Raw genomic sequence first — 23,376 nt, forward strand, 5'->3', positions numbered from 1 at the left:
TAGGAGCCAGTTTTTTTTTTTAAACTAACAACCAAGCTTTATTTAATAAAACGGATACTAAATTTACACATAAATACGACTAGAACCCCACTCTCCTCTATAGCGCAATTGGATGGAAACAGACTGTCTGTCTTTTTCCATCTGATGCCATCTGATCCGATCCTCCGATTACCGCTCCATAGAGGAGAATGAGGGGTCCAATCAGGTCTGTCTGAAAAACTGACAGGCGGACCTGATCAGACAGCCCGTGTGAAAGGGGCCTTCGGCTGTATATATAATATAAACATTCTTTTTTTTTTTCAATTCTTATTAAAAAAAAATGATATATATATATATATATATATATATATATATATATATATATATATATATATATATATCTCATTTTTTTTTTATAAGAATTGAAAAAAAAAAAAGAATTTTTTTTTTTTTTTTTTTTTTAATAATTAAAAAAAAGAAAAAATGTATTATTATTTATTTATTTTTTAATTTAAAAAATAAATTAATAATAATAATCACACTCCCTGTCCACTTACCTTTAAGCAAAGGTAACTGGACAGAGAGATGAAGCCTGCAAAAACTTCCCATCTCCTTCCAAAGAGCAGATGAGAAGGAAGGCATTGAGAACATGCATTACTCCCGGCCACCACAAGAGGGCGCCAGTTCCCCTAGCCTCTCATCTAACAGAAGAAGGCCGAAAAGCCGGGGCCTCAATTTATGGACGGCGTGGAAGTCCGTGCACTCGGGAAAGAAGGTGGGGGCGCAAAAGGGACAGGACAGCTCCTGCAGGGCCCCCCAGGCGCCAGGTCGCTAATTCTAGTCGCAAATGCGACCTGGCGCCCGGGGTTTGTCGAGGCCTGACATAGGGGGTGCCCTCAGAAGTTCAACAAGATTTGGGACAAATGGGTGCAGTGCCCTGATGCGGCTCGGTAATGCAGTGGGTAACTATTTTATGTTGACCGCCCCTGGTAAATCAATATTTTCTGTTCGAGTGTTGGATCGACGGAGAGCCACTGACTACTGCTTTGTTTTTACAATGTCTGTTCTGTTTCTCGGTGATGATCATTTTGTATATTTGTATTTTTGTACCCCAATGTGTTATGAACCTGATTGCAGTTTCAATGCACGGTTTATTTTTGTATTGTACCAAAGATTTCAATAAACCTCACTGTTTTAAAAAAAAAAAAAAATGCTATATACTGTATACAGTGTGTGTTGTGACAGGGGGTGTAGGGGTGATCAGGGGGGATCAGGGGGTTAAATCTTTATTGGGGGTGGGTGGTGGGGACCCTATACCTCCTTGGGACAGAAACTAAGTTGCTAGCACTAACTTAAGTCACAATCACACTAATACAAAATAAAGAAAAACAGTATATTACGTTTGTATTAGTGTGCAATGTGACAGGGGGGAAAGGGGTTAACTGGGTGCGATCAGGGGGGTTAAATCTTTATTGGAAGGGGGTGGCGGGTATTTTGTGTAAAAGGAACGGCCGCAAGCGCTACACCTGGTCACAAATCACACTTATACAGATATATAGGAAAATGCTATATACAGTATACAGTGTGTGCTGTGACAGGGGGTGCAGGGGTTAAATGTGCCTATCTAAGTGTGTGTATGTGTGCTTGGTGCAGTACTAACAGATAGATGTGCTCTCTCCTCTCGATGAATCCAAAAAGGATCATGGGAGGGGAGAGCAGGTCTTTTCTGAGCCTGTGTTTACATTACGCAGGCTCAGCATAGAATCTGATTGGGCAGGACCGATCAACGGGTCCAGACCAAAAATCATTGGTCTGGACCTGATGACTGATCGGTTCTGAACCCAATCAAGCCATCAGCGGCGACAGGGGCGCGCAGAGCGGCAGGAATGAGCGACGTAGCCCTACGTCGGTTTGCCTGTAGGGGGCTGACTGCCGCAGTAAATAGTCGTGCGGCGGTCGGCAAGTGGTTAATGAAGACATTGTGTTGCCTTCCTTATTTCCTAAACCTCAACATCCCAAGGAGATTGCCTTGCACTCTCTGGATGTGGTGCGGGCGATAAGGGTTTATCTGAAGATTACTGAGTCCTTTAGAAACTCTGACTCACTCTTTGTCCTTACGGACAGTCCTCGCAAGGGTTTGGCTGCGTCTGTTCAGGCCTTTTCACTCAAGGGTCAGGTTCCTCCATTCCCTGTGAAGGCTCATTGTACTAGAGCACTGAGTGCTTCTTGGGCTTTTTACCATCAGGCCTTGGTTGTACAAGTTTGTAAGGCAGCGACTTGGTCGTCTGTGCACACCTTTACCAAATTTTACAAGGTGGATTTGTTGACTTCTTAGGATGCCTCTTTTGGCCGCAAGGTTTTGCAGGCTGCTGTTTCATAAGAGAATGTTTTTTTTCTTCTACTTTTAGGGGTCTTTTACCTGGGTGAGCTCATGTTGTTTTGGTCGAGCTTCATGTTACCCAGTTGGCTAGGTTTAGCCTTTGGAGTTTACGTTCCTTTCTGGTTGTGTTTTGGGCTGCTGTCTCCCATCTAGATCACTTTTGATGTGTAACAGGGCTTGCCCCAGCAGCATTGTATTCCCTCTTTCCCTTTTTTTTTTTTTGAGCCGTGACAATTTTAATTGTGTTACAGACAATCCTTTGGAGTGCTTCGACAGAAGTTTAACTTTGTTGTGCGCCTATTGAGGGCTGTGGCATTTTTAAACTGTTATGCATGTTGTTGTGTTGTTTGCATTTGTGTTGTGCCACAGGCAAGGGCTTAGACACCTGTTTGTGTGTGTGTGCACTTTCCCTTGCTTCTGTGCCAGAGATACCCCTATCTTCCCCGCAAAAGTTCAGGATGCCTGCAACTTGCCCCTGCTAATTTTAGTTTTTTCCTTATTTGAGTACTTTCTAGATGAGGAGTCACAGTCTGCAGATGTAACTGCAAAATTAAGGACGTGATCACAGTTCGGATTGACAGTCTGCATAAATGTGGAACTACCTGCATCAGCTACTCCTAAAGCAATTAGCCAGTGTTCTCTAAAGAACCATTGGGCCCCTTCCAGTACATTCCCTATTTTATCCGCCACTGTATGGTGATTGATTTAATCAAAAGAATGTTCTTTGCTCTTCTGCCCAGCAATATCATATGGCAGAGGGGTTCCTAAAGAAGTGATCTGCCCACAATATGGATTCAGCCATTTTCTTTTTTTTTTGTTCTCCCATAAAATTATTTTGGATCTGATGTGCTTTGAGAATTACATGGCTCTTACCTTCTTTTGGGTTTCCCTGTGTCCTTGGTTGTCTATTTTTTTTTTCCCCAGCGGCATAACCGTTTTTACATTGTACGGAGTTCCATTAATGAAAGTTAGAGAAAGGGATTTTACAGTCAGTACATAAAAATCCCATTGTTTCATTCTGGATAGTATGGTGAAGGGATAGAGCCTTAGCCAGCTTGCTGTTTTATCTTTCTATTGAAAATATGTACCTTCACTTACTACCAGGACCAGGGGTGATGTGAATTCTCTTTTGTGGGAACAAAAGCACATTCTAGTAGAGTGGGAAAGGCTTAAAATCTGCTGCCCATGCCTTCCTGGCCAAGTAATTAACACTTCATTTCTTTTACTAGTTTCTCAAGAGATGGGAAGTGAGGGAAAACCTGTCACAGACAGCAAAAAAAAAACTCAGCAGAAATGTTCCTCCATCCAAAACTAAAACATAAAAGATGGTTTGCATTAGGCTTTAAACTTTTTGAGAGCTGAACCTTCCGAGATACATTTCTAATCCCACAGATTGAGTGTTTAAAGATTAATTTCATGTTTTACAAATCTGGGTTGACTTTTAGTTATAAAAAATTGATCCATTCCTAATTTATTTCTAGTTGGACAGATTTGCCAGCATTCGTATTCCTGGAAGTAGAAAAGACCGGCCTAATTTAAACTACATAAAGAACTACAACACTCCTGGTGACTGGTCTACATCATCTGAGCATGAAGACTTTCCTCCTAAGCAGCTGTCTGATAAAGAAGTTCTGGCTCTGTTTGAAAAAATGATGGTAAGCCATATTCTTTTTTTTTTATTGACGTTATTAGGTTTGTGAATTTTTGTTTTCCATTTTGAGTTTATTTGTAGAAGTAGGAAGAGCTAGCCCAGCTGATGCACACCTTGCCAGGCGCAAGTGTTTAGCAGGTAGAGGAATCCTTGGCTGGTTTCATCCAAGCCATACCCCTGGGGCTTTATCCTAGAATAACACAAATAAACTCAAATCATTGAGCTAGTTTGTTTAACCACTTTACCACCGGAGGATTTTGCAGCTTAAAGACCAGACCCCTTTTTTCAACTTGGCACTTCGTGACTTTAACTGATAATTGCTCGGTCATGCAATGCTGTACCTAAACGAAATTTATGTCCTTTTTTTCCCACAAACAGAGCTTTCTTTTGGTGGTATTTGATCGCCTCTGCGCTTTTTATTTTTTGCGATATTAATAAAAAAAGAGTGAAAATTTTGCATAAAAATGACATTTTCAACTTTGTCTTTTAAAAAATATCCAATATACTCAATTTATGTCATTTTTTTTGGCCAAAATATATTTAGCTACATGTCTTTGACAAAAAAAAAAATCAATGAGCGTGTTTTTATTGGTTTGCGCAAAAGTTATAGCGTCTACAAACTATGGTGTAAATAGTGAAATTTACGCAGCTTTAATTTCTGACTGCCTATCTCATTTCATGAAGTGCTAAAATGGCGGGGCAGTACAAAACCCCCCCCAAACTACCACTTTTTGGAAAGTAGACATCCTAAGGAATGTCCTGACAGGCATGTTGAGCTCATTGAATATTACATTTTTTTTGTCACAGGTGTTTGAAAAATGACTAAAAAAAGATTTTTTTTTTTTTTTTTTTACACAAAGTTGTCATTGAAATGATATATTGCTCACACATGCCATGGGCATATGTGTAATTACACCCCAAAGTATATTCTGCTGCTTCTCCTGAGTACAGGGATACCACATATGTGGGACTTTTTGGGAGCCTAGCTGTGTACGGGTCCCCGAAAACAAATCACCACCATCAGAATTTCAAAGGGCGTACATTTTTCATTGCATTTTCTCACTACCTATAACGGTTTAGGAGGCCCTGAAATGTCAAGATACCACAAACCCCCCCCAAATGACCCCATTTTGGAAAGTAGACACCCCAAGCTGTTTGCTGAGAGGCATGGTGAGTCCATGGAATATTTTATATTTTGCCACAAGTTTTGGGAAAATTACAATTTTTTTTTTATTTTTTTTTTACACAACGTTGTCACTAAAATATTAATTTCTCACACATGACATGGGAATATGTGGAATGACACCCCAAAATACATTCTGCTGCTTCTCCTGAGTATGGGTATACCCCATGTGTGAGACTTTTTGGGAGCCTAGCTGTGTACAGGACCGCAAAAGCCAATCAACACTCTCAGGTTTTCTAATGGTGTAAATTGTTCATGTCATCTCTGCACTACCTGTCACAGTTTCGGAGGCCCTAAAATTCCAAGATAGCACAAAACCCCCCCAAATGACCCCATTTTGGAAAGTAGACACCCCAAGCTATTTGCTGAGAGGCATGGTGAGTCCATGGAATATTTTATATTTTGCCACAAGTTCCGGGAAATATATATATATATATATATATATATATATATATATATATATATATATATATATATATATATATATATATATATTTTTTTTTACACAAAGTTGTCAGTAAATGATATATTGCTCACACATGCCATGGGTATATGTGAACTGACACCCCAAAATACATTCTGCTGCTTCTCCTGAGTACAGGGATACCCCATGTGTGAGACTTTTTTGCAGTCTAGCCAAGTACAGGACCCCGAAAACCAATCATCGCCTTCAGGCTTTCCAAGGGCGTAAATTGTTGATTTCACTCCTGACTACCTATCACAGTTTTGGAGGCCATGAAATGCCAAGACAGCACAACCCCCCCCCCCCCCAAATGACCCCTTTTCGGAAAGTAGACACCCTGAGCTATTTGCAGAGAGGCATGTTGAGTGTTTTGCAGATCTCACTTTTTGTCACAAAGTTTTGGAAATTGAAAAAAGAGGGAAAAAAATGCATTTTCCCGTTTTTTCTTCATTTTCCAAAAAAAATGAGAGCTGCAAAATACTCACCATGCCTCTCAGCAAATAGATTGGAGTGTCTACTTTGCAAAATGGGGTCATTTGGGGGGGTTTTGTGCCATCTTGGCTTTTTATGGACTTCAAAAGTGTGATAGGTAGTAAGGAGTGAGATCAACAATTTACGCCCTTAGAAAGCCAAAAGGTGCGCATTGGTTTTCGGGTCCTTTACGCGGCTAGACTGGCAAAAAGGCTCACACATGGGGTATCATTGTACTCAGGAGAAGCAGCAGAATGTATTTTGGGGTGTCATTTCACATATACCCATGGCATGTGTGAGCAATATATCATTTACTGACAACTTTGTGTAAAAAAAAATAAAAATAAATTTTTTCCCCGAAACTTGTGGCAAAATATAAACTATTCCATGGACTCACCATGCTTCTCAGCCAGTAGCTTGGAGTGTCTACTTTGCAAAATGGGGTCATTTGGGGGGGTTTTGTGCTATCTTGAAATTTCAGGGCCTCTGAAACTGTGACAGGTAGTCAGGGGTAAAATCAGCAATTTACGCCATTAGAAAACCTGAGGATGTGGACTGGTTGTCGGGGTCGCGTACACAGCTAGGCTCCCAAAAAGTCTCACACATGTGGTATCCCTGTACTCAGGAGAAGCAAAAGAATGTATTTTGGGGTGTCATTTCACATATTCCCATGGCATGTGTGAACAATATATCATTTAGTGACAACTTTCTGTAAAAAAACAACAAAAAAAAAAATAATAATAATTTTCCCGAAACTTGTGGCAAAATATAAAATACTCCATGGACTCACCATGCCTCTCAGAAAAAAGCTTTGGGTGTCTACTTTTCAAAAAGGGGTCATTTGGGGGGTGTTAGAACTGTCCCGGCATTTTATGCTCAATCTTAGCCACACGTCACCCACTCTTCTAACCACTTGAAAACCAAGCCTTTTCTGTGCCTTTTTGTTTACATGAAAAAATATTTTTTTTTACTAGAAAATTACTTTGAACTCCCAAACATTATATATTTCTTTAAAGCAGAGGCCCTATAGAACAAAATGGTGGATGTTACAAATTTTTTTGTCACGCGGTATTTGCGCACAGATTCTCCAAACGCAATTTTTGCGAAAAAAATACATTTTTTTTAATTTATTGCACAAATACACTATATAATTCCAATTTTTTTGGTAAAATTTAAAAGATGATCTTATGCCGAGTACATAGACACCTAACATGACATGCTTTAAAAATTGCGCATTCCTGCGCAGCGGCAAAAACATACATACATTTTTAAAAACCTTTAAAAGTCTCTACAGGTTACCACTTTAGACTTACAGAGGAGGTCTACTGCAAGAATTACTGCACTCGATCTGGCGATCGCGGTGATCATTTAGGGTCTTTTAGAATCAAGATCTCTCCTCTGACCTTAACGCATCTGACCACACCAAAATTGGTGTGATAAAATACTTTCCCAATTTCCCAATGGCCCTGTTTATTTCTGGCGAAACAGAAGTCATGAAATGCTCGTAACCTCCGGCATCTTAGGCCATAGAGATGATTGGAGCCATTCTCATCTCCAATTAGCTCTATGGTTAGATAATTGAGCCACCGGCTGCACTCTCGGGTTAACCGGTGGGACAGGAGAGCCCGAGAAAAACCACGGAAGGCTGCGGAAGGCGGGGGGGGGGGAGGCCCCTCCCACTGCATGTAAAAGCAGTCTAGCGGCCAATTACCTGCTAGGATTGCTTTTACATGTAAGCCGACCGCTGGCTGTAAAAAACGATACCAAGATGATGCCTAAATCTGCAGGCATCATCCTGGTATAACCACTCAAAGTCCAGCAATGTACCAGTACATTGCTGGTCCTTGTTTGGCATATAGGTTTTTTTTTTTTTTTTCATGCAGCCTGTGGGCTGAACGGAAAAAAAGAGAACCTATCAGAAATCAGCACAGGAATAATGCGTAGTATTACTCATCATTAACCGCCCAAACAACCACCCACTGAATTTAATGATGGGTATACACGACACTATCCACTTATACCAAAATAGGATTTTAACTGCAGTGCTGAAATCAGAAAATCACCACAGCTGCTATCAGCAAAGGTATCCATGTATGCTGAGCGCAAACACTGTTTGTGTCAGAATATATAAAATCAATGCGTGGTAGCCGACGAGTACCTGCAAGAGAAACTGGTCACAAAATGAAAAAACAAACAAAGGACATTAAAAAAAGCACAGTAGGAAGAGTAGAAGAACATATAAAATGACTGACACAACAACAGTTTTTGGATCCTTTTATTTTTCTTTCTAACTGTTTCTTGATGTCTTGATTTGGGACTGCGATCTTCCAGCTTGGGTCTCTCAAAATGTCCCATGGACATCCAACATCCTTCGAGACCCTGTGTTTGTGTGCCCTACACTGTGTCGTGCTGTACCCTACACTAATACTCCACTAGTGTATGGTAGCGCTCAAAACATTCCCCGATGCAGAGACCAGGTTGGTCAGGACATTTGGGACAATAATAGCGGGTGTCACGCCTAAATCCGCGCCTGCTACAGACACGACATCTTTTTTGGGGGTATCTTTGGGTAGGGGTACTCGGGAGGACATAAGAAAAATGCCTCTCATGCAGCCGGCTCACTGCATCTGGAAGGGGAAGTTGGGCAGGCATGCCTCCTGGGTACTGGTAGGCAAGGATGATCTCTTCCTGGAATTCCCGGAAAGATCCAGTTCGTCCTGACGCCCTGTATAGGACAAAGGCGTTCGGCATAGCCAATTGGTAAAGGTAAACAGACACTTTTTTGTACCAGCGTCTGGCTTTATGGGCAACTAAATATGGCGCCAAAAGCTGGTCGTTAAGGTCCACCCCTCCCATGTTAAGGTTATATTCGTGGACACAGAGGGGTTTCTCCACAACGCCAGTTGCCGTAGTGATTTGGATCGTCATGTCTGCGTGAAGGGAGGACAGAACATAAACATCCCGTGTATCCTTCCACTTCACCGCAAGCAACTTGTCCGTTTTCAAGCAGGCTCTCGCCCCCCCGACTAAGACGGGAATTTACAAGCCGTTGGGGGAAGCCCCGGCGATTAGGTCGCACGGTGCCACATGCGCCAATTTGTAAATCGAGAAGGTGACTAAATAGTGGCACGCTTGTATAAAAGTTGTCCACGTACAAATGGTACCCCTTTCCGGATAAGGGTGACACCAAGTCCCAAACAATCTTACCGCTGCTCCCTATGTAGTCTGGGCAGTTCGGGGGCTCCACACAGCTATCTTTTCCCTCATAGACCCGGAAACTAACTGTATAGCCTGTGGCCCTGTCACACAATTTATACAGTTTGACCTCGTACTTGGCACGCTTGCTGGGGAGGTACTGTTTCATAGCAAGGCGGCCAGTAAATTTAATCAGGGACTCGTCAACGCAGACAACTTGTTCGGGGGTAAACAAGGCTGCAAACCGCTGATTGAAGTGGTCTATAAGTGGCCGAATTTTGTGGAGCCGATCGTATTCAGGGTCTCCCCGAGGACGACAGATTTCATTGCCGCTGAAATGCATAAATCGCAGAATTTGCTCGTATCTCCCCCTGGACATGGAGGCAGAGTACATGCGCATATAGTGAACTGGGCTAGTGGACCAATATAGCCGCAATTCACTCTGTTTAGTTATGCCCATGTGGAGGGAAAGGCCCAGAAAGATTTTAAATTCGGAAACCGTTATAGGTTTCCAGCCGAATTGTCTGGCAAGGGGCGAATTTGGGTTGGCGGCGATGAACTGTTGTGCATATAAGTTTGATCCACAATAGATCTGTAAAGATCTTCCGTGAAGAACAGCTCCTAAAAGTTCAGGGGCGTAAAACCAGCTGTCTCCACGTGGATTCCAGGTTGGGCGGTGAATGGGGGACGTACTGGCGCTGTAGAATCAGTGGGTTGCCAATTGGGATATGCCAGCGCATCAGAGAGGGCACTATGGGCTCTACGGGCCTGTCTACGAATATGCGGTGGCTGCGGGCCACTACTTGTGCTAGCCACCGCACCAGCTTCAACTGCACTTAGGGGACTCGCCACGTCACCAGGTGATACTGCAGTGCTGGTTGTACTAGGTCCAGGGTGTACTAGGCCGCTGGCGCTTGCCAGGTCGCCAGAAAAATGAGCGGCACTAGTAACCACACTCTGCTCCATACGAGCACCCTGCGATTCCTGCATCTCAACAACTCCAGAATGGGGTCGGGTACGCCTGGGTCTAACAGGGACCCATCTGTCGTCGGAGCTATCTGTCAGGGAGCCGCTGCTGTCAAGTTCGTATACTGACACTAATTCGGTCATTGTAGCTTCCCCATCGCTATCAGATGACACGGCCAGCATACTATAAGCCTCTTCACCACTGTACCAACGTTTGGTCATTTTGGTAACTAAATTTACCTGTACAGTGGTGTTGACTCACAGGTAATAAAAGCACCTGGTTGTCAAGGACTATTTCAAGCGCTACCAAAAAAACTGCTAATGCTAGCAGGGATCAGGCCTGACTCTGCTAACACAGCGGTTTTGTGTGTTGTTTTTTTGTAAGTGACAGTAATCCTATTGATTACTACACTTACCTGGGTGAAAGGGTTAAATGCAGGTGCTGGCCGGAATCGGTGCTGATCGTGCAAACGCCGCGTTTTGGCAACCCTAAACTATGGGGGCGCTAGTATAGTTCTGATCAGATATTGATCTGTTCAAACACTATACTAGTAATGGAAGTGTATGTGCGTGCGTGTGTGTGTGTGTGGTAATCAAGGGGTTATTTCTAACTATGCGCCGGGGATCTGGGGGGGGGGGGGTTGGTGGGGACCCTAAACCTCCTTTGGAAACGAACTCGCTAGCGCAACCTCAAGTCACAATCACACTAATACAAAATACAGTAAAAACAGTATATTATGTGTGTATTAGTGTGCTATGTGACAGGGGGGAAGGGGTTAACGGGATGTGATCAGGGGGTTAAATCTTTATTGGAAGGGGCTGGCAGGTATCCTAAGGATAAAAGGAACGGTGGCAAGCGCTAAACCTGGTCACAAGTCACACTTATACGGGTATATAGAAAATGCTATATACTGTATACAGTGTGTGTTGTGGCAGGGGGTAGGGGTGATAAGGGGGGGGTCAGGGGGTTAAATCTTTATTGGGTGGGTGGCGGGGACCCTAAACCTTCTTGGGACAGAAACTTAGTCGCCTGCGCTAATTCTGATCACAATCACACTAATACAAAAACACTGTATATTACGTTTGTATTAGTGCTGATGTGACAGAGGGTGTAGGGGTTAACTAGCGGTGATCGGGGGGGGGGGGTCAGGGGGGATCAGGGGGTTAAATCTTTATTAGGTGGGGGTGGGGGATAATTCAAGTGGAAAAGGGGGGTCGCAAGCGCTACACCTGACCACAAATCACACTTATACAGGTATATAGGAAAATGCTATATGCTGTATATAGTGTGTGTTGTGTCAGGTGCTGTAGGGGTTAATCGGGGGGGGGCAATCTGGGGGTAAATGTGCCTATCTAGCTGTGTGTGACTGTGTTTGGTGCAGTACTTACAGTTAGAAGTGCTCTCTTCTCCAGATGAATCCAAAAAGGATCATGGGAGAAGAGGGCACGCCTTTTCTGAGTCTGTGTTTACATTTCACAGACTCAGAACAAGATCTGATTGGGCAGGACCGTCTACAGGTCCAGGCCAAAAATGATTGGCCTGGACCTGATGACTGATCGGTTCTGAACCCAATCGAGCCATCGGTGTCGGCGGGCACGCGCGGGAGCGCGCACAGGACCGGCGGCAAGTAGCGACGTAGACCTACGTCACTCTGCCTGGCCGGGGCTGACTGCCGCAGTAAATATACTGTGCGCAGTCGGCAAGTGGTTAAGAAAACTAGCATAAATGTGCCCATTCCAGAATGGGAAAGGTTGCGGATATAACAAACAATGCTAAATAAGTGTTTTAACCACTTACCGCATATCGACGTAGGGCCACGTCGGTAAACTTTGCGGGCTTATACCGGGATGATGCCGCTAGCTAGAGACATCATCCCGGTACCGTGGTTTGAAGCCGACGGTCGGCTTTCCGTCGGTAACGACCGATGCGGCTCGGGAGCTGCTCGATCGTTAACCGGGGGGGGGCGGGAGGGGACGTCCCTCCCCCTCCCGCCGCCTTCCGTGGCTTTGCTCGGGGCTCCCGTCCCACCGGGAGCCCTGAGCACCCAGCCGGCACGTCCGCCGGCTGGATGGAGTCCCGATGAATGCCGGAAACGGCATCGATCGGGTCTCCGATGACGTAACCCGGAGGTGGCGTCCATGACGTCACTTCCGGGTTACTGTGCTGCAAAAGGCGGCAGTTTTAAAAAACGGCTGTATGCAAAAATGCAGTTTTCGGCGTTTTGCATACAGGGAAGTGTAGTGGAGGGGTCTAGGGTCTTTTAGACCCTCGATCCCTCCATAAAGTGTACCTGTCACACATATTGCTGTCACAAGGGATGTTTGCATTGCTTGTGACAGCAATAAAAGTGATCAGATTTTTTTTTTTTAAAAAAACCTGTAATAAAGTTAAAAAAATAAAATAAATAGGAAAAAAAAAAAAAAAATTTAGCCGCCCCCGTCACCGTTAGCTCGCGCACAAAAAAAAAACGTATACGCAAGTCGAACCGCGAATGAAATCGATGTTCAAACCCCACATGTGAGGTATCGCCGTGATCGCCAGAGCGTGGGCAATAATTTAAAAAAAGAGCTACACTCTACCTCTAAACTGGTAACCGTTAAATAAATTTAAAGCGTCGCAGATTGAGATCTCTATTGACCGTAGTTTGTCGCCATCCCACGGGGGGGGGGGGGGGGGCACAATTTTAAACCGTAACATGTTGGGTATCTATTTACTCGGCGTGACATCATCTTTCACAATATACAAAAAAAATGGGCTAACTTTACTGTTTAGTATTTTTTAAATGCAGTGAAATGTGATTTTTCAAATTTTTTCCAAAAAAATGGCGTTTTAAAGACCACTGCGCAAATACCGCGTGACAAAAAATTTTGCAATGACCGACATTTTATTCTCCAGAGTCTTTGCTAAAAAAATATATATAATGTTTGGGGGTTCTAAATAGTTTTCTAGGAAAAAATACTGGTTTTAACTTGTAAACAAAAAGTGTCCGAAATAGGGCTGGGGCTTAAGTGGTTAAGGGGCAGTATATGTAGAAGAGGGCCACAGAAGTTATGAGAAGGAAGTAGGTGCAGGGGGTATGACGGTGGGTGGTAGGTACAGTAGAGGAATTCAGAGATTTGAGAAGAGGCAGTTTGTGCAGGAGAGGTGTACAGAGGTATGCCTGGTCACTGTATGTGTGGAAGAGAAATGTGAAAGGTATGACAGCAGGTGTTATGTGCAGTAGAAGAGTGTGGCAGGTATAACCTAGGAAAAAACGTTAATCTTTATACTCTCAAATGGTGGCTACACATTTTTCCATAATTCACAACTATATAATTTAATAACACTGCCATAGCCATGGTGGATGAAGAAGGTGAATAAATGTGCCCTGTAATGCATTTGGCAACTATATACAAAACTAAATTAATTAAAGTAATCCTAAAACCGCACCATGGGAGTCGAGCTCTTTGAGGTTTAGAGGTTATAATCATTGCCCAGGAAACAGCACCAGTTACAAATGAAGCTGATTATTGTGGGACATTGAAGGTGGCAGGGATCGAAATTGGCAGCACCGAGACTGTGAAGGTAGTGGGAAAGATACTGAAACCGTTTTAGCGAAAGTTTGCTAAAGGATTTAAGTACAGTTAAGGTAAAAAAAATAAAAATAAAAATATATACACACAGTCCGGTCCATAAATATTGGTACATCGACACAATTCTATTCCTTTTGGCTATATACACCACCACAATGCATTTGAAAGGAACAAACAAGATGAGCTTTAACTGCAGACTTTCAGCTTTAATTTGAGGGTATTTACATCAAAATCGGGTGAAAGGTGTAGGAATTACAACAGTTTGTAAGTGTGCCTCCCACTTTTTAAGGTCCCAAAAGTAATGGGACAATTGACTGCTCAGCTGTTCCATGGCCAGGTGTGTTTTTTCCCTCATTATCCCATTTACAAGGAGCAGATAAAAGGTGCAGCGTTAATTTCAAGTGTGCTATTTGCATTTGGAATCTGTTGCTGTCAACTCTCAATATGAGATCCAAAAAGCTGTCACTATCAGTGAAGGAAGCCATTATTAGGCTGGAAAAAACAAAACAAACCCATCAGAGAGATAGCAAAAACATTAGGTGTGGCCAAATCAACTGTTTGGAACATCCTTAAAAAGAAAGAACGCACTGGTGAAAGAACGCACCGGTGAGCTCAGCAACACCAAAAGACCCGGAAGACCACGGAAAACAACTGTGGTGGATGACCGAAGAATTCTTTCCCTGGTGAAGAAAATACCCTTCACAACAGTTGGCTAGATCAAGAACACTCTCCAGGAGGTAGGTGTATGTGAATCAAAGTCAACAATTAAGAGAAGACTTCACCATAGTGAATACAGAGGGTTCACCACAAGATGTAAACTATTGGTGAGCCTCAAAAATAGGAAGGCCAGATTAGACTTTGCCAAACAACATCTAAAAAAGCCTTCACAGTTCTGGAACAACATCCTATGGACAGATGAGACCAAGATCAACTTGTACCAGAGTGATGGGAAGAGAAGAGTATGGAGAAGGAAAGGAACTGCTCATGATCCAAAGCATACCACCTCATCAGTGAAGCATGTTGTTGGTAGTGTCATGGCATAGGCATGTATGGCTGCCAATGGAACTGGTTCTCTTGTATTTATTGATGATGTGACTGCTGACAAAAGCAGCAGGATGAATTCTGAAGTGTTTCGGGCAATATTATCTGCTCATATTCAGCCAAATGCTTCAGAACTCATTGGACGGCGCTTCACAGTGCAGATGGACAATGACCCGAAGCATACTGCGAAAGCAACCAAAGAGTTTTTTAAGGGAAAGAAGTGGGATGTTATGCAATGGCCAAGTCAATCACCTTACCTGAATCCGATTGAGCATGCATTTCACTTGCTTAAGACCAAACTGAAGGGAAAATGCCCCAAGAACAAGCCGGAACTGAAGACAGTTGCAGTAGAGGCCTGGTAGAGCATCACCAGGGATGAAACTCAGTGTCTGTTGATGTCTATGCGTACCAGACTTCAGGCTGTAATTGAATGCAAAGGATTTGCAACCAAGTATTAAAAAGTGAAAGTTTGATTTATGATTGTTAATCTGTCCCATTACTTTTGGTCCCTTTTAAAAAGTGGGAGGCACATATACAAACTGTTGTAATTCCTACACCGTTCACCTGATTTGGATGTAAATACCCTCAAATTAAAGCTGAAAGTCTGCAGTTAAAGCACATCTTGTTTATTTCATTTCAAATCCATTGTGGTGGTGTATAGAGCCAAAAAGATTAGAATTGTGTTGGTATCCCAATATTTATGGACCTGACTGTATGTATGTGTATATAGAATACACACACAATATCTCTCAGAAGTGAGTACACCCTCCACATTTTTGTAAATATTTTATTATAACTTTTCATGTGACAACACTGAAGAAATTACACTTTGCTACAATGTAAAGTAGTAAGTGTACAGCTTGTATAACAGTGTAAATTTGCTGTCCCCTCAACATTACTCAACACACAGCCATTTACGTCTAAACCGCTGGCAACAAAATGAGTACACCCCTAAGTGAAAATGTCCAATACTGGGCCCAATTAGCCATTTTTCCTCCCCGGTGTCATGTGACTCTATAGTGTTACAAGGTCTCAGGTGTGACTCAGGAGCAGGTGTGTTAAATTTGGTGTTATCACTCTCATACTGGTCACTGGAGGTTCAACAGGGCACCTCATGGCAAAGAACTCTGAGGATCTGAAAAAAAGAATAGTTGCTCTACATAAAGATGGCCTAGGCTATATGAAGATTGCCAAGACCCTGAAACTGAGCTGCAGCACGCTGGCCAAGACCATACAACTGTTTAACAGGACAGGTTCCACTCAGAACAGGCCTCGCCATGGTCCACCAAAGATTTTGAGTGCACATGCTCCGCATCATATCCAGAGGTTGTCTTCAGGGATATAGACCTATGAGTGCTGCCAGCATTGATACAGAGGTTGAAGGGGTGGGGGGTCAGCCTGTCAGTGCTCAGACCATATGCCACACACTGCATCAAATTGGTCTGCATGGCTTGCGTCCCAGAAAGAAGCCTCTTCTAAAGATCATGCACAAGAAAGCCTGCAAACTGATTGCTGAAGACAAGGCTAAGGAAATGGATTACTGGAACCATGTCCTGTGGTCTGATGAGACCAAGATAAACCTATTTGGCTCAGATGGTGTTAAGCGTGTGTAGCAGCAACCAGGTGAGGAGTACAAAGACAAGTGTGTCTTGCCTACAATTAAGCATAGTGATGGGAGTGTCAAGGTCTTGGGCTTCATGAGTGCTTCTCGCACTGGGGAGCTACAGTTCATTGAGGGAACCATGAATGCCAACATGTACTGTGAAATAGTAAAGCAGAGCGTGATCCCCTCTTTTCAGAGACTGGGCCCCAGGGCAGTATTCCAACATAACGACCCCAAACACACCTCCAAGACGACCACTGCCTTGCTAAAGAAGCGGAGGGTAATGGTGATGGATTGGCCAAGCATGTCTCCAGACCTAAACCCTTTTAAGCATCTGTAGGGCATCCTCAAACAGAAGGTGGAGGAGCTTAAGGTCTCTAACATCCACCAGCTCCGCGATGTCGTCATAGAGGACTGGAAGAGGACTCCAGTGGTAACCTGTGAAGCTCTGGTGAAATCCATGCCCAAGAAGGTTAAAGCAGTGCTTGAATATAATGGTGGCCACACAAAATATTCACACTTTGGGCCCAATTTGGACATTTCCACTTAGGGGTGTACTCCCTTTTGTTGCTAGCGGTTTACACATTAATGGCTGTGTGTTGAGTTATTTTGAGGGGACAGCAAATTTACACTGTTATACAAGCTGTACACTCACTACTTTACATTGTAGCAAAGTGTCATTTCTTCAGTGTTGTCACTGAAAAGCAGCAGCCCAATGCCAGCCAGCCACCCACATCCACAGGCCCTGTACCAGCCAGCCACCCACACGCACTGTACCAGCCAGCCACCCACAGGCCCTGTACCAGCCAGCCACCCAGCACAGGGTGCTAGCCAGCCACCCACCACAGGGTTCCAGACAGCCAGCCACCCACAGACAGGGTTTCAGACAGCCAGCCACCCACAGACAGGGTTTCAGACAGCCAGCCACCCACAGGCCCTCTACCAGCCAGCCGCCCACAGGCCCTGTACCAGGCAGCCGCCCACAGGCCCTGTACCAGGCAGCTGCCCACAGGCCCTGTACCAGCCAACCACCCACAGCCCCTGTGCCAGCCACCCACCTACCACAGAGTGCCTGCCAGCCACCCACCACAGGGTGCCAGCCACCCACCCAGGGGGGCCAGCCAGCCACTCACCCAGGGGGGCCAGCCACCCACCCACCACAGGGTGCCAGACAGCCATTAAGCATTCAATAAAAATTAACATGTTCAGTACCTGATTTGTGTCAAAAATTGTCTTTATTTTTCAAAACTTTAAATGTACAAAATATCGGCCAATACCGATACGTTGTGACCAAAATATCAGTATCGGTATTGGCCCTGAAAAAAACATATTGGTCTATCCCTACTGGCCACTGGAAGTTCAACATGGCACCTCATGACAAAGAACTCTCTGAGGATCTGAAAAAAATAATTGTTGCTCTACATAAAAAGATGGCCTAGGCTATAAGAAGATTGCCTTGCCGATACCCTGAAACTGAGCTGCAGCATTGTGGCCAACAACATACAGCAGTTTAACAGGACCGGTTCCGCTCAGAACAGGCCTCGTCATGGTCGACCAAAGAAGTTGAATGCACATGCTCAGCGTCCTATACAGAGGTTGTCTTTGGGAAATAGACGTATGAGTGCTGCCAGCATTGCTGCAGAGGTTGAATGGTTGTGTGGGTGGGGGGGTCAGCCTGTCAGTGCTCAAACCATACGCCGCACACTGCATCATATTGGTCTGTATGGCTGTCGTCCCAGAAGGAAGTCTCTTCCAAAGATGATGCACAAGAAAGCCTGCAAACAGTTTGCTGAAGACAAGCAGACTCAGGACATGGATTACTGGAACCATGTCCTGTCTGAAGAGACCAAGATAAACGTATTTAAACGTATTTAAGTTTAGATAAACTTATTTGGTTCAGATAGTGTCAAGCGTGTGTGGTGGCAACCAGGTGAGGAGTACAAAAACAAGTGTGTCTTGCCTACAGTCAAGCATGGTGGTGGGAGTTTAGTGGTCTGGGGCTGCATGGGTGTTGTCGGCATTGGGGAGCTGCAGTTCAGTTGCCAACATGTACTGTGAAAAACTGAAGCAAAGCATGATCCCCTCCATTTGGAAAATGGACCCCAGGGCAATATTCCAACATAACGAACCCAAACACACCTCCAAGACAGCCACTGCTTTGCTAAAGAAGCTGAGGGTAAAGGTGATGGATTGGCCAAGCATGTCTCCAGACCTAAGCCCGATTGAGCATCTGTGGGGCATCCTAAAAATGGAAGGTAGAGTAGCGCAACATTCCCAAGCTCCATTAAGTTGTCATGGAGGAGTGGAAGAGGGCTCCAGTGGCAACCTGGGAAGCTCTGGTGAACACCATGCCCAAGAGGGTTAATGCAGTACTCAAAAATTATGGTGGCCACACAAAATATTGACACTTTGGGTCAGGGCTCGACAAACCCCTGGCGCCAGGTCGCATTGGCGACTAAAATTAGCAACCCGGTGCCTGGGGTGCACTGCAGGAGGTGTCCTGTCCCTTTTGCGCCCTTTGCGCCCCCCCCACCCACTCCCCTAGTGCACGGACTACCGCGCCATCCGATAATTGAGGCCGTGGCTTTTCGCTTATTCAGTGAGAGAGCGGGAAACTGGCGCCCTCTTGTGGTGGCCGGGAGTTTGACAAGCAGTCACTAAATTGCTCTGTTTCCCCTGCCTGTCCTCAATGCCTGCACATCTCCTTCCCAAGAGGAGATGAGATGGAAGTTTTTGCAGGCTTCATCTCCCTGTCCACTTACCTTTGCTTAGTGTGGTTATTTTTTTTTTTTTTTTCAATTATTTTTAAAAAATATATATATATATCACCATGCCACAGCCACACAGCCAAAGGCCCCTTTCACAAGGGCTGTCTAATCAGGTCTGCCTGTCAGTTTTTCAGGCAGACCTGATCGGACCCTTCAGTCATCCTCTATGGAGCGTAATCTGCCGCCATTAGATGGTGGTTCTACTTTCTATCCATCCCGTGGATCGGATCAAATGGTATCGGATGGAAACAGACAGACAGTCTGTTTCCATCCCATTGCCCTATAGAGGAGAGTGGGTTTCTAGTCGTCTTCATGTGTAAATTTAGTATGTTATTTTTTTGGAAATAAAGCTTGGTTGTTTGTTAAAAAGAAAAAAAAAAAAACACAAAAAACTGGCTCCTAACTTTTTTAGCTGGCTCCTAGATTTCAGGCAAATTTGTCAAGCCCTGCTTTGGGTCCAATTTTTGGACATTTTGACTCAGGGTTTGTACTCATTTTGGTGCCAGCAGTTAATACATTTATGGCTGTGTGTTGAGTTATTTTGAGGGGGCAGCAAATTTACACTGTTGTACAAGCTTTACACTCACTACTGTACATTGTAGCAAAGTGTAATTTCCTCAGTGTTGTCACAGATTAAAAGATATAATAAAATATTTACAAAAATGTGAGGGTGTGCTCACTTTTTTTAGATACTGTATGTCATGCTGTAAATCAACAGCTGAGGTAGTGCTAATGAAGTGGGATATAGGGCAGGACTTTATCAGAGATTTTGAACAGGAAATGAGGTAATGGAGCTCAGATTCCCACTGTACCCGAGACAGTGGGGATGGTATTTTGCATAGTGCATCAAAGAAATTTAAGCAATTCTACACATGGCTTTGGATTCTGTGCTGAGGGGTGCCATGATTGAGTTATTATACATGTGCTGCATACTGGCATCTCAGGGGTAAATGTACATAAGCTGGGGACATACAGCTGAAAGATTATTGCATATAAGCAAATGACATAAGCAGCAGAATACCTCATATATTGGAAGAAGAATGCTGAGGGGTAACCTACATAAGCTGTGTACTAGGTGCTAAGAGGTTAACATACATGCCTTTTGGATAGCGCATTGAGGAAGTAATGCAATTGGGCTCAGGACTGGACATAGTGAGATTACATATGCACAGAGGAATGGGTGCTGAGGGATTAATTAACTTAATGTATCTGAACTGGGTCTGGGTGCTCTGTCACTTGTTCCTATACCAGCTGTCTAAGAAGGAATATGCATAACTTTGTAAAGATTTCCTCACTTCCTGTTGAGTATTTTGAACAGAAAGTAAAGGAGAATCTCTATAATTGGACATGTGGCCAAAAAATAAACTGAAAGGGTTTTCATCTTCCCTTATTCTAGTCAACTCCTATCAAAAATACAAGAAAAAGGGGCCGTGGCCTGGACGGCAATGGTGTAGGACACACATGAGCTGAGCTCTGCTCCTGCTATATCCTGTTCTACTAACCTGGGTGCGTCAAACTGCTTATACATCGGCATTAATTGTTGGGGAGACCGCCGCCACTCCGAGGGATATGTCCCCGCCAAAAAAGACAGCGGCGGCTGTACAACAATTCCGCCGCCTGGATCGGGATACAGAGGCCCAAGATGGAGCCGTTCCGTCGGAGACTCCTGCTGCAGTCACCGCCCGTGTCCTGGAGGCCATAGCTACCTGTCAAACCATACTCACAACTAAGATTGAGGAGGTAAAAACAGATGTATTACTTATCCGGCAAGACATGGCTAAATTGAGAGACAGGGTAACTGAGATGGAGACCAGAATTAGCAGAGCTGAGGATGTTTTACACCCTCTTCAACATACTGCAGACTCCATGCAGTGTCAGCTCCAGCAATTAGCACAGAAGCAGGATGACCTGGATAATAGGGCACGCCGCAGTAATTATCGTTTTTTATCGGGTTGCCTGAAGGTGCAGAGGGCTCGGATGCTGCCACATTTTTGGAGAACTTATTGATAAAGCACTTTAGCAGGGAAGCCTTTTCTGTCATGTTTGCAGTGGAGAGAGCTCATCGCATGCCGGCTCGTCGCCCACCTGAGGGCTCCCCTCCACGCACTCTTATCGCTAAACTTCTTAATTTTCGTGACCGCGATGCTGTATTACGGTTAACCCGAGAACGGGGCAATATTCCTTTTCAAAATGGCCGCATCGCGGCATTCCCGGACTTCTCTGCGGAAGTACAAAAGTTTCGTTCTCGCTTTACAGATATTAAACGGCGCCTACGTGTGCAACATTTGAAGTATGCTATGCGGTTTCCAGCTCGGCTGCGGATAATCTGTGATGATAAAGCTATCTTTTTTGTAGATCCTGCTTTGGCCTCGGAGTGGTTGGATCAACGGGAAGCTGACCGCAATCATTCTGCCTGATTACCAGAGATGTAATACTGTTTTTATTGCTGAAGTATTCTAGATTTATTGCTAATCTCTCTGCGTGTCAAAATTGTACTTGACTTTGTTATAAGGAAAATCCTCCCTTTTTTTTTTTTTTTTGTGCGTTTTTTTGTTTTGTTTGTTTTTTGTTTTTTGGTCTGTGAACCGATGTGAAATGTTTCTCATGGAGAATGGAATCCCACTTTATACTTTAGTGGACACCACGTTTTCAAATTAATTTTGTTAACCACTTAAGCCCCGGAAGATTTTACCCCCTTCCTGACCAGGGCCTATTTTGCGATTCGGCACTGCGTGACTTTAACGGACAATTGCGCGGTCGTGCAACGCTGTACCCAAATGAAATTGACATCCTTTTTTACAGAGCAGAGCTTTCTTTTGGTGGTATTTAATCACTTGTGCGATTTTTTTTTTTTGATCATGCGCTATAAACAAAAAAAGAGCGTCAATTTTGCCAAAATATTTTTCACATTTCTTATATGAAATTCCCCCCCCCCCCCAAAAAAAAATGTAAAAATCAAAATTTTTTAACATTTTAGGCCAATTTTTTTTTTTTTTTACTATGTTTGGTAAAAAAAAATCGCAAAAAGCGTATTTTGATTGGTTTGCGCAAAAGTTATTGCGTTTACTAACAAAGGGAAAGATTTTTGTCTTTTTATTTTTTTTAACGCGTAATGGCGGCTATCTGCGATTTTTTTTTTTTTTTTTTTTTAAATTTTTTTTTATGCGGGACTGCGACATTGGGGCGGACAAATCGGACCCTTGACTGACTTTTGACACTTTTGGGCTTATCAGTGACATTACTACAGTAATCAGTGCTATACATATGCACTGTTACTGTAAAAATAACACTGGCAGTGAAGGGGTTAACTTTTTTTGAGAGGGAGGGGTTAAGTGTGTCCCTAGGGGCGTGTTTCTAACTGTGATTGGCTGTGGCTTGATGTGTAAGAACAGTGATCAACGGTCCTACATAGTAGAACCGTTTGATCAGCATTCTTACACAGGGGAGACTGACAGGTGGCTTTGTTTACACTAGCCGCCTGCCTTTCTCTCGCTGTCACGGACGATCGCGAGTGCCCGGCGGACATTGGGTCCGCCGGGCACACGCGCACGGGGGAATCCGTGACCGAGCGGGAGCGCGCATCCGGTGGTGCGAGCTCGCTCCCAAAACCCTTACAGGATAGCGACGTAGCCCTACGTCACTTTGCCTGTGAGGGGCTGACTGCCACCGTAAATAGTCGTGCGGCAGTCAGCAAGTGGTTAAAGGGTTCCTGCTCCTGATGGTATCCTTCTTTAAGTTTTGATTTATTATGCACAGGAATAGGACCCTTGTTGCAGGAGTGACGCTTTTATGGCTCTTTGACCATCAATTACATGTGTAATTTTATGTGTTCTATAACCAATCCGGTGCAATCCAGTGTATGGTCGCCCCCTATTGCCAAATGATAGTCGTGAGGAGCTGGTATTTTTTTTCACTGTTTAAATATGGGTTTTTTGCTCAGGCAATAGCCCCATTCGTGTTTTGTTTTATATGCCTGCTCTTCATGGGGTTGGGCTATTATGCTCCCACACAGTTGATGCTGTGGAGAGTGGGGGGAGGGGTGGGTGGGGTCAGTTGTTTTTTTATGTTTTCTCACAGTTTAATTCACTTATTATGCACTTGAT

The 23,376-nt window shown here is 44.0% G+C and overlaps 1 protein-coding gene across 1 annotated transcript in view; it reads left to right on the forward strand.

The window, feature by feature from the left end:
- Positions 1-23,376, forward strand: part of DIAPH3 (diaphanous related formin 3) — a 1,357,913-nt gene that overhangs the window by 137,252 nt on the left and 1,197,285 nt on the right. The window contains exon 3 of the mRNA XM_082245041.1: positions 3,841-4,014. Coding sequence (XP_082101167.1) covers positions 3,841-4,014 — 174 coding nt within the window. The remainder of the gene's footprint in view (positions 1-3,840; positions 4,015-23,376) is intronic.

This window comes from Pelophylax lessonae, assembly GCF_965119305.1.
Source record: "Pelophylax lessonae genome assembly, chromosome: 2".
NCBI classification, from domain to species: domain Eukaryota; kingdom Metazoa; phylum Chordata; class Amphibia; order Anura; family Ranidae; genus Pelophylax; species Pelophylax lessonae.